This window comes from Babylonia areolata, chromosome 3 (genome assembly GCF_041734735.1).
Source record: "Babylonia areolata isolate BAREFJ2019XMU chromosome 3, ASM4173473v1, whole genome shotgun sequence".
Classification (NCBI taxonomy): domain Eukaryota; kingdom Metazoa; phylum Mollusca; class Gastropoda; order Neogastropoda; family Buccinidae; genus Babylonia; species Babylonia areolata.
This window is the reverse complement of record NC_134878.1, coordinates 34,344,963-34,357,462: the sequence shown is the minus strand read 5'-3', so window position 1 is coordinate 34,357,462 and position 12,500 is coordinate 34,344,963. Positions and strand designations below refer to the sequence as shown.

At 44.2% G+C, this 12,500-nt stretch overlaps 1 protein-coding gene across 1 annotated transcript in view; it reads left to right on the top strand.

Annotated features, from left to right (window-relative positions):
• The window catches only part of LOC143280296 (putative ferric-chelate reductase 1), a 32,807-nt gene that overhangs the window by 11,580 nt on the left and 8,727 nt on the right, over positions 1-12,500 (top strand). The window contains exons 6-11 of the mRNA XM_076584926.1: positions 5,440-5,640; positions 7,464-7,559; positions 8,286-8,439; positions 10,203-10,325; positions 11,512-11,627; positions 12,122-12,208. Of these exons, the coding sequence (XP_076441041.1) occupies positions 5,440-5,640; positions 7,464-7,559; positions 8,286-8,439; positions 10,203-10,325; positions 11,512-11,627; positions 12,122-12,208 (777 nt within the window). The remainder of the gene's footprint in view (positions 1-5,439; positions 5,641-7,463; positions 7,560-8,285; positions 8,440-10,202; positions 10,326-11,511; positions 11,628-12,121; positions 12,209-12,500) is intronic.

Sequence of the window (12,500 nt, the reverse complement as noted above, 5' to 3'; positions counted from 1 at the left end):
AGTATTGATCTCAAGCGCCTTCATGTCACGTTTGCAAACGTCTTTGTATCTCAGCTGTGGGCGGCCGATGCTTCTCTGCCCCGTGGCAAGCTCTCCATAAAGGATGTCTTTTGGGATGCGACCATCTTCCATGCGGCAAACGTGGCCCAGCCAGCGCAGCCGACGCTGTCTCAGCGTGGTATACATGGTCGGGAGGCCAGAGCGAGTCAAGACTTCGGTGTTTGTCACCTTGTCTTGCCAGGAGATGCTGAGTATGCGCCGTAGGCTTCTCAGGTGGAAGGTATTGAGCCTTTTCTCCTGACGAGCATGTGTGGTCCACGCCTCACTGCCATACAGCAAGGTGCTGAGGAGGCAGGCGTTGTATACAGCCATCTTTGTCTTCGTGGTCAGCTTGGGATTTGTCCACACTCTTTGTGTGTGAGGCAGGCGAGTGTTGTGGCTGCCTTCCCGATCCTCTTGTCGATCTCGGTGTCAAGGGAGAGTTGTCGATGATGGTGGACCCAGGATTAGTGAATTGATGGATGGCTTCAAGCTCGTAGTGATCAATGGTGATGACTGGTGGAGATGGCGTGTCGTGGCCTAGGACGTTTGTCTTCTTGAGACTGATGGTCAGACCGAAATCTTTGCAGGCCTGGGAGAAGCGGTCCATTAGTGACCGCAAGTCCTGCTGGTGTGGGTCACAACTGCGGCATCGTCGGCAAAGAGCATGTCTCTGATAAGGGCTTCGCGGACTTTTGCCCTTGCTCTGAGGCGGGCGAGATTGAAGAGCCTGCCATCTGATCTGGTCTGCAGGTAGATCCCTTCTTGAGCTGTGCTGAACGCATGCCTCAGGAGAAGAGCAAAGAAGATTCCAAATAGGGTGGGGGCGAGGACGCAGCCTTGTTTGACACTGCTGCGTACGTCGAAGGGCTTGGAGAGGTTACCATTAAACTGCATCGTCCCTTTCATGTTGGAGTGGAAGGACTCAATCAGGCTGTGCAGTTGTTGTTGTTGTTGTTGTTTGTTGTTGTTGTTGTTGTTGTTGTTGTTGTTGTTGTTTTTTGGGGGGGGGCAGCTGATCTTTCGAGGAGCCCTGAAAAGGCCGTCTCTGCTGACTATGTCAAAGGCCTTGGTGAGGTCAATGAATGCGACATACAGGGGCATCCTCTGCTCCCTGCACTTCTCCTGGATTTGGCGAAGGGAGAAGATCATGTCTACCGTGGATCTCTCTGCTCGAAAACCGCACTGTGATTCCGGGTAAACGCGTTCGGCCAGTTTCTGCAGGCGAATTAGGAGGACCCGAGCGTAGACTTTGCCTGCAATGCTGAGAAGTGAGATGCCTCTGTATTTGTTGCAGTCGCTCCTTTCGCCCTTGTTTTTGTACAGGGTGATGATCTTAGCGTCCCTCATGTCCTGCGGTACAGCTCCCTCATTCCAGCACTGACAGAGGACTGTGTGCAGAGGATGCAGAAGAGTAGTCTTGCAGTGTTTAATGAGGTTTGGGGGAATTCCGTAGCTGCCAGATGCCTTGCCTGGTGTCAGGCTGTTAATGGCCTTGCTGAGTTCGTCCTCAGTTGGCTCTGCGTCAAGTTCTTCCATGATCGGCATGCACTTGATGGCATCGAGGGCTGAGTTGGACACCATGTTTTCTGTGGAGTAGAGGTTGGAGTAGTGTTCCGCCCATCTCTCCATCTGCTGGTTAGGATCGTTGACTACTTCCCCAGTGGAGGATTTGAGGGGGGCAGTCTTGCTCTGTGTTGGTCCCAGTGCCTTCTTAATGCCATCATACATCCCTCGGATGTTGCCTCTTCCAGCAGCATTCTGTATCTCTTCACTGAGCTCTGTCCAGTACTCATTTGTACATCACCTGGCGTTAAGCTGAACCTTACTCCTGGCGGCCCTGAGGATTTGCAGGTTCTTCTCACTGGGTGACCGTTTGTACTCGGTGAGTGCAGCGTGCTTGGCCTCAATACTGGGAGTCATCTCTGATGATTTGGCCTCAAACCAGTCATGGGATTTCGCGGTTTTCTTCCCAAAGGTGGCCATAGCAATGCGATGCATGGTGTCACGTAGCGTTTCCCATCTTTCTATGGCAGAGTCTCTGGGCTGCAATGCATCGAATTCTCTCTCAAAGGCCTCTGCGAACTGTTCTTTGTTTCTTTGAGCAGTGGAACTTCTTTGATTGCAGTCTGATTTTGCAGCATACCAGAGAGTGGTCCGTGTCGCAGTCTGCGCTGTGGTAAGAGCTAGTGTGGAGAAGGTTTTTGATGGCAGCTCATCTTACTAGGATCAGATCCAGTTGGTGCCAATGTTTTGAGAGCGGGTGCCTCCAGGAAACTTTGTGTTGGGGCTTCGTCTTGAAGAAGGAGTTGACGATGCACAGTTTATGGCAGGTACAATACTAAAGTAGTCACTGTCCATTCTCATTCATTTTCCCCACTCCAAAGGAACCAAGACAGGAGGGCCACGAATCGATGTCTGCATCCACTCTGGCATTGAAATCGCCCAGGAGAACAAGTTGTTCTGTCCTGGGGATGTTCCTTATGGTTGATGCAAGATTTTCGTATTATAACACACACCTGTAACATCATGATACACGCCAATATACAACATGATACAGATCTATGATACAATACAATGCAGGTCTACAATGCAGGTCTATTATACAATACAATGCAGGTATATATTGATATCTATTATTACATAGGCCTTTCCGGGCTCCTTTTCAAATCAGAGTATAAACCTTTTCACATTGTTATACAGGCTTCTTATAATATACAGAGTTCACAAAAGAAGTTGAGGACTACATGGAAACTTGCATAGTTTTTACTCACTTGTGTAAACAAAGTGAGTCTATGTTTTAACCCGGTGTTCGGTGTCTGTGTGTGTGTCTCTGTGTCCGTGGTAAACTTTAACATTGCCATTTTCTCTGCAAATACTTTGACAGTTGACACCAAATTAGGCATAAAAATAGGAAAAATTCAGTTCTTTCCTGTCATCTTGATTAAAACAATATTGCCCCTCTGGGATGGGCACAAAAAAAATTTTTTTTTAAAGAAGCCAAATTATATGCAAACTGCATTTACTGTTATATTTATATATTTTTTATTCTCTAAACTTGGCACTTTGATCTGATATTCTGACCCAACAACAAGAGCAGTCATTGTTATCATTTTTTGCTCAAACAGGAACTTATTTTGCTAAGCATGGAAGTTATATTTATTTTGCAAACGTTTTGGTGCAGACAGAAAAAAAGAGAAATTAATCTGTAATTAATGCTAGGATACTTAATTTGCTTTAAACTGATCTTTCTCATCTTAAACATTACATTTTGAAATTTTACTCAATACATAAAAAGCTTGTGTGTTTTACTCTCAGTGTACAGGGCTTTCACTATGTTCATTCGCCCAAGTGGTCTTTTTCGGAAAATACTAAAATCAGTACGACGAGTGGACTTTATAGATCTATTGGCTGAGCCCTGAAGGTCATGGGCAAAAATCAATTGCGTACACATATTTATACACATTCAAAGCGCGTGCTCATATTCTTCGCGAACGCGAACGACGACATTTTATTTCAAGTTGTTGACCTGCCCGTTCAATCCTATATTCAATCGACAATACACGATAACATGTGATGGAAAGTTGGAGAAGGAGACTGTTAAAATATTTATTCAGAGAAAGATTTGTGAACGCCTCATCACTTACTGGATTATGCCCCAATCTGCCAAAAAAATATCCACAGAATCAGTCGGAATTCACAGTTAAATAATAAACCATGTGAGTTAATACCCTCGAACTGATGAAACGTAAAAATTTCCAGTCTTGACTTTACTCAAAATGAAATCCTTTTCACTTCATAAGACACTTGTACTTGGCTCTACGTGTTATAAGTTTAAAAAATACTCAGTTTTCATATCAACTTTAAAACTATAAAACTAGAATGAACATAAAAGAGAAATTGAATCAACCGTGTCAACCGGGTGTAACTAACTGAAACTTGTACATCTATCTAGATCCAGAAAACACGGCTGAATGTTGCAGTGTGATTGCCGCGATAGCCACGTCTTCTTTACCGCGGACTTAAAAAGAATTTTTAATTGTCCTTAAAGATTTTTTTAATGCCCAAGATACGTCAGAATAATATGATTTAAACAGCGTTCTCACTCTGAATACCGCAATCGATTTATCGCCCTTTAAAAAAGCATGTTTAAATATTATATTTTTGAACGTCAGTTAAGGAGCCACGATAGTGTAATGGGTAAGACAGTTTCTTCTCACCCGAAAACGCGGAATTCAAATCTGCCGTTAGGACTTCTTCTTTTTTCTTTTTTCTTTTTTTTTTTTAACCCGAAGCTTTATAATAACAAATACAGAACACATTTTAACGATTAGATTTTTTTAAGTGTATCACAAGTGAGTCTTGAAGGCCTTGCCTCTCTTGTTTCCCTTTGGGTCGTGGTGAATTTGTGTTTAGTTTTCGGCGAACAGCAGTGTAGGTAGCCGGTGTAATGAACACCACTCACAACTAGAGGTGATGCTTACACGTGCTCTTCGTTTTCTAACGCTGAAAAAACACAGTTGTCGTTCAGAAACCGCTGAAGAACAAACATTTTAGGCTGAAACATCGATTTTTCAAACGCATTTTTCTTTTCAAACGGTTTGTCTGAATTAGCCGTAATGTAGTCAGTGAGAAACCAGCGGCAGATTATATGTCCATTACATAATTTAGATCGTCTCCAGAGCTTTCACGAAACATACCTGGTTTTTTTATGAAATGGTTCTTGGCTCTTTGTGAAGTCTGTACTCAAACGGACGAGACGAAAAACCAAGGTCCCGTGTACTGCATTCACTCAGCGCACGTAAAAGAAGCCACGGCAACAAAAGGGTTATCCCTGGCAAGATTGTGTTGAACAATTCACTCTGATAACAAAACAAGTACACTTGCAGACACAAAAAAGTAATTTAACAAAGTGGATGGCGCTGCACTGCAGCGACACACTCTCTCACTGGGGAGAGCAGCCTAAATTTCACACAGAAATCTGCTGGGATAAAAAAAAAAAAAAAAAAAAAAAAAGCAATACAAAACAACACAACACAACACCATACCATACCATACCATACTATGCCATACCATACAACACAACACAACACAACACAATAACATACCATGCCATGCCATACCATACAACACAATACCATAACATACCATATAACACAACATACCACACTATACCATACCACACCACACAACACCGTATTATACCATACCATACAAAACACCACACCACACAACACCATACCACACCACACCCCACCACGCACCACTATACCACCCCACACAACACCACAACACACAACACAACATAACACAAACACAACACAACACACACCACACAAACACACCAAACCACACCACACCACAACACATATCATTTTTCTCTCTGTGTGTGTGAATCAGTTCCCGGGTCACCTGGCAACCGATGCGGAGTGCGGACGGACCAAGGCATGCTACCATGACTGCCACGCGGACGGCACGTGCACATTTCTCATCAGCTGGCGCAGCCTGGACGAGGAGTCGCTGGCCATGACAATCCGCTACCGTCTCCCAGACCCCCACCAGCACTGGATCGCCGTCGGCTTCTCCAGGGACCAGGAGATGGTGAGAGGGCTGTGGTCCAGATTCCGCTGTGCCCCTGCCAGGGGTGGGTTGCTTTAGGCGATCTTAGCAGCCCAAAGTTTGCGTAGAGTTAAGAATATTCCTAAGTGTTTGGAATTTAGCGTGGGGTAAGGAACGTTGTTAACGAAAAGCAGACTTTGCGCTGTCCAGGGGTGGGTTGCGTGAGCGAACTTAGCAGCGCTAAGTTTGCTTATCGTTAAGGAATGTTCCTAACTCCACGCTTAATTCTATATATTTCGGAACACTCTTAATTGCTCTAAGCAAACTTAGTGCTGCAAAGTTCACGCAACCCGGCCCTGTTCCCGATTCACCCAGTACTGTGTCGCCTCGTGTTTCCAGCACTCAGTTGCTGTGTGTGTGTGTGTGTGTGTGTGTGTGTGGAGGGGGTAAGATTCTGTTGAAAATTCACCTTGATACTACACTTCCAGACACAAAGAAAAGAAGAAAAAAAATGGTGGCGCTGCACTGTGTCGACGCACTCTCTGTGTGTGATAGTATCCCGAATTTCACACAGAGAAATCTGTTGTGATAAAAAAAATGTTAGATTGCATTATGATGTATTGCCTCTCTCTCTCTCTCTCTCTCTCTCTCTCTCTCTCTCTCTCTCTCTCTCTCTCTCTCTCTCTCTCTATCTATCTCTCTCTCTGTCTCTCTCTTTCATCTCAAATGTCGCTTTAACAAGCGTGTTTTTATGTACAAAATTATGCGGAAATTCCCGGAAAAAATCATTCATAGCAAGAGTACCATTTTTACCCCTCGTCCCAGAACTAACCTTTTCATGTCCTCTCTCACTTATTCTGGTGGTAAACTGTGGAATGAAATCCCCGAGTATCTTAGAAATAGATATACCATAGCATCATTCAGAAAAGCGTATCAAAAATATATGATGCAACAACTGTAATTAGTTCCAGCAAAATCAAAGCATATGATGAGATCTTAGTAAGCCCACAATAATTTCATTACTTGTTCTCCAACAGCGTGTAAGCAGGGAAAAGGTGCAGTGTAAGTATGTGTGTGCATGTCTATGTACTTGTGTGTTCGAGTACATGTATATGATGCTTGTGTACGCACACATATGTGTATGTTTGAAGATTTTCATGTGGCAAATGTTTTGTATGATTTTCATGTTGTTTCAGTGTTTGTAGTCTTTGATTCATCCATCTATGTATCTATTATTATTTATTTGATTTGTTCTATATGTAGTTATTTATTCACACTTACTTCATAAGTTCATTTATTATACTGTGCGTATGTATGTGTATGCGTGTGTGAGGGCATGGTGTAAACAAGCTTCCAGCTTATCCATTCTACCCTCAATAAAATATTTGTCATTGTCATTCTCTCTCTCTCTCTCTCTCTCTCTCTCTCTCTCTCTCTCTCTCTCTCTCTCTCTCTCTCTCGACTCCTGTCAACTGGACATTATCCCATTCGAATGGAAACTAAAATGCGGCAAAGCTGTTTTTATGCTCATGATTTTATCTGGTTGTGCCCCACCCCCAATTACGGTCAATTCCAAACTAACGAAAGACACTGTTACCCAGTCCGGGACTTGATCTTTTTCAGTGAGTTTTTCATGCTCATATGGTTTATTGTGGAATAATACTTCAACCGTTCCCAGTGTACAAACTAGTCTTAAAGTATGTTTTTAAATGTACAATACAGAACTCATTAAAGAATTTGCAAACAGAATACCCCCCTCTCTCTAACTCTGTGTGTGTGTGTCTGTGTGTCTGTATGTGTCTGTGTCTGTGTGTCTGTTTGTGCGTCTGTGTGTCTTTGAATGTGTGTGGCTGTGTGTGTGACAGGGTGACGACAGCGTGACGGAATGTATCATGCATGACGGAGAGGTCAAAATTCAACAGTCCTTCAACGACGGGCTGGACAACCGATACCTGGATGACGTAATCATGATCCTTTCTTTTCCTTCTCCTTGCTGTCGTTGTTGTTGGTGGTGGTGGTTTGTTCTTCTGCTACTCCTACTAATCCAAGTTTTGCTATATGTTTTGTTCTTGTTTTAGTCCTCTTAGTTGTCTTCTTCTTCGTCTTCGTCTTCTTCTGTGTGTGTGTGTGTGTGTGTGTGTGTGTGTGTGTGTGTGTAAAGAGAAGGTGGAAATGTGGAGAACACACACACACACACACACACACACACACACACACACACACAAACACACACACACACAGTTTGAATCTGTAGTAATCAAAATGCGTTCGCGGTCATTGGTACTCCACCCCAACCAATAAATCTGGGTGTGATAGTAAAATGTTACTGTCTCTGGTCGAAAAAATGTTTGAATTCTTATAATTCTGTTATACTCAGCATAATCACTGACGCCTGTGATGGCGTTATGAAGGAGGAGGAGGAGAAGAAGAAGAAGAAGAAGATGATGATGATGATGATGATGATGATAGCCTGGAAGAAGGAGGAGGAAGGTGATAGCAAGAATGAAGACTGGGGATATTCATAATGATGAGGATAAGGGGAAGCTGAAGATGAGGGAACAGCAGTAAGACACAGACCGACAGACAGACGGACGGACGGACGGACAGCCAAACAGACAAAAAGAAAATAAAGAAGAATAGATTGTCCAACAATCGCAGTTCAGGTCCATCTCTTACCATGTCCACAGAAAGGGGCGGCACTCTCAGAGGAGACCGGAAGTGTGGAGAACGGTGTCATGAGCTGCAGCTTCCACCGGAAGAAGAAGTACCCACGTGACCCCATGGTCTTTGACCTCGATGATGACTACTTCCTCTTGGTGGCTTTCGGGGAAGGATTGAATGGTGCGTCAGTTACAGCAAGTTACAACACTGTGCGTTGTGGGCTGAGACTGATACTTGTCAGTTTTGTTGACTTCAGCCGTTATCATTCTATTTTGTTATGACGACACAGTTATTGAGAGGAATAATCAGGGGTTGTTTCCAACACTATTTTTGAAAGATGGGTAAATTTTATATACACAGGTTACTAATCATTTAGGATCTGACTGATTACAAAACGTGACAAATTACGTAACCTTTTTCTCGAACCACAGTTAATTCAAATCACCCTTTTCAACTACTTTACCGATTTATTTATTTATTTATTTATTTGTTTGTTTGTTTATTGATTGATTTATTTATTCATTCATTCATTTATTGATTTATTCATTTATTTATTTATTTATTTACTTATTGGTTTGCTTGCTTGTTTGTTTATTTGTTTGTTTCTTTATTTGTTCATGTGTTTATTTAAGTGTTTATTTCTTTATTTATTCATCTGTCTGTTTATATAAATATTCATTTATTTATCTTTCTATTTATTTAATATTTTTTCTCATTATCTATTATAATTATTCATCCTTTTTTTCTTACGACAGCCACCACTCGGGGGTTTTGGTTTCAGTTTCTTGAAGATGCGTCACTGCATGCGTTCGGAAAAATCCATATATGCCATACATCTGCTAGGCAGATACTTGACCAGCAGCATAATCCAACGCGTTAGTTATGCCGTGAGTGCATGCAGATATTTTTGTGTCTCTGTCAGAGAGGATTTCTTCTACAGAAATTGGCCAGAAGACAGCACTTGTGTTGCCAAGGGTTCTTTTTCATGACGCCAAATGCATGCTGCACACAGGACCTCGGTTGGTCGCCTCGTGCAAAGGACAAGTCGCTTAGTTCGATTTCCCAGTCAAACACGGGAGAAAGGGCGAGAGCGGGAATCGAACCCAGACCCTCACGGACACTCCACTGGCACATAAGCGTCTTAAACATTCTGCCACTCACAACTCTGGAGTGTAACTGGATTAGAGACATCATGGAACAGACTGCTTTCTCTACAGGAAACAAGGTACCCCCTGGATGATAGACATCACGGAACTAACTGCTTTCTGAGCAGGAAATAGACATCATGGAACAGACTGCTTTCTGAGCAGGAAATAGACATCATGGAACAGACTGCTTTCTGAGCAGGAAATAGACATCATGGAACAGACTGCTTTCTGTACAGGAAAAAGACATCATGGAACAGACTGCTTTCTGTACAGGAAAAAGACATCATGGAACAGACTGCTTTCTGTACAGGAAAAAGACATCACGGAACTGCCTGCTTTCTGTGCAGGAAACAAGCTGCCCCCTGGATGATAGACATCACGGAATTTACTGCTTTCTGTGCAGGAAACAGGCTGCCCCCTGGATGATAGACATCACGGAACTTACTGCTTTCTGTGCAGGAAACAAGCTGCCCCCTGGATGATAGACATCACGGAACTTACTGCTTTCTGTGCAGGAAACAAGCTGCCCCCTGGATGATAGACATCACGGAACTTACTGCTTTCTGTGCAGGAAACAAGCTGCCCCCTGGATGATAGACATCACGGAACTTACTGCTTTCTGTGCAGGAAACAAGCTGCCCCCTGGATGATAGACATCACGGAACTTACTGCTTTCTGTGCAGGAAACAAGCTGCCCCCTGGATGATAGACATCACGGAACTTACTGCTTTCTGTGCAGGAAACAAGCTGCCCCCTGGATGATAGACATCACGGAACTTACTGCTTTCTGTGCAGGAAACAAGCTGCCCCACACGTTTGACGTGCTGCCGCCCGTGTCCCCCCACAGGATCGACCTTCAGTCCCTGGACAACGTGCATGGGGAGGAGGCTCCTGTGGCCCTGCTGGTGCAGCTTCACGGTGCTCACCTGTCTGTCTGTCTGTCTGCCTGCCTGTCTGTGTATCTGGCTGGCTGGCTCTGTATCTGGCTGGCTGTCTGTATTTGACTGACTGGCTGTCTGCCTGATTGCCTGTCTGTGTATCTGGCTGGCTGGCTCTGTGTCTGGCTGGCTGTCTGTATTTGACTGACTGGCTGTCTGCCTGATTGCCTGTCTGTGTATCTGGCTGGCTGGCTCTGTATCTGGCTGGCTGTCTGTATTTGACTGACTGGCTGTCTGCCTGATTGCCTGTCTGTGTATCTGGCTGGCTGGCTCTGTATCTGGCTGGCTGTCTGTATTTGACTGACTGACTGACTGGCTGTCTGCCTGATTGCCTGTCTGTGTATCTGGCTGGCTGGCTCTGTGTCTGGCTGGCTGTCTGTATTTGACTGACTGGCTGTCTGCCTGATTGCCTGTCTGTGTATCTGGCTGGCTGGCTCTGTGTCTGGCTGGCTGTCTGTATTTGACTGACTGGCTGTCTGCCTGATTGCCTGTCTGTGTATCTGGCTGGCTGGCTCTGTGTCTGGCTGTCTGTCTGTATTTGACTGACTGGCTGTCTGCCTGATTGCCTGTCTGTGTATCTGGCTGGCTGGCTCTGTGTCTGGCTGTCTGTCTGTATTTGACTGACTGGCTGTCTGCCTGATTGCCTGTCTGTGTATCTCACTGGCTGTCTGTGTATCTGGCGGGCTGGCTGTCTGGATAGATGAATGGCTGTCTGGTTGTTTGGATGGCTATATTTATGTGTGGATAGGAGGGTAGATGGATAGATGAACGGGTGGATGGGTGGGAGGTAGTCAGGGTGGTTGTCTGGATGAACGGGCGGATGGCTGTCTGGCTGGGTGTCTGTATGGATGTTTGGTGGATGGATGGATGTCTGCATGGGTGGATGGATTTCTGGGTGGGTGGATTTATTGATGTCTGGGTGTATAGCTGTATGGATGAATAAATGGATGGATGGATGAGGGATTTTTACTTCTTTTTTGTTCGTTTGTCTGCCCGTCTGTCTGTCAGTGTCTTTCTGTCGAACGGTCGGTCGGTCGATCTCTGTCTCTCTCTCTCTTTCTCGCGCGCGCGCGCTTCTATGTATATATATATATATATGTATGTATGTATATATATATATATATATATATATATATATATATATATGACCTGTGTGCTACGTCCAGGTGCTCTGATGATGATTGCCTGGGTCATGCTTACTAGCATAGGGATCATGACTGCCAAGTATGGCAAGCCGATGTTCCCGAAAGTTAACCCCTGTGGCGCCAACATTTGGTTCCAGGTAATATATATGTAAATAAATCCAGGGTAGTAATCATTGTGAAAGCAATGTTAGTGGTGGTAATTTGTGGTGGGAGTGGGTGCGTGCGTGTGTGTGTGTCTGTGTGTGTGTCTGTGTGTGTGTCTGTGTCTCTGAGTCTCTGTGTGCGTGTATATGTGCGTGCGCGCACGCACGCGCGCGTGCGTTTGTATGTGTGTTTGTGTGTATGCCATATTCTCTCCTTTTTATGTGATGAATCATATTTGCTATCTGCATCGTGTTCTATATATATTTTTATATTTTCTTGTATGCTTTCACAAGCTGTTGTGTGCCAGGTTGCACTGTTGTATGTGCATTGTTTCATGGAAGGCGATTAAAGCCCATTGTATGTGGAGTTTGTCATATTCTTTATTATTATTGTTGCTATTATTATTATCATTATCATCATTATTATTGTGGTTGTGTTTGTTGATGTGGTTGTTGTCGTTGGTATCCGTTGACTTGAACCGTTCCAGATTCACCGTGGCTGTATGGCGGGGGTGTTGGTGATGACAGTGGCGGGGGTGGTGGTGATGTTCGTGCAGTGTGAGGGCTACTGTCAGGTAGGCTACGTCAGCGTCAGCACTCCTCCTCTTATTCCTCTTTTGTATTCCTCCTGATACCCATCCTCCACTTTATCGCCGACCCCTGTCTCCTTCTCTTTTTTGACTCATTTGTGTGTTATAACCTGGTGTTGGGTTGTCTGCGTGTTTGTGTCTCTGTGTCCGTGGTAAACTTTAACATTGCCATTTTCTCTGGTAATACTTTGTCTGCCATTACCTAATTTGGCTTAAACATAGTAAGAAAGAAATATTTAGTCATACCAATAATAGGTTGTACCACTCCCGAATTTAG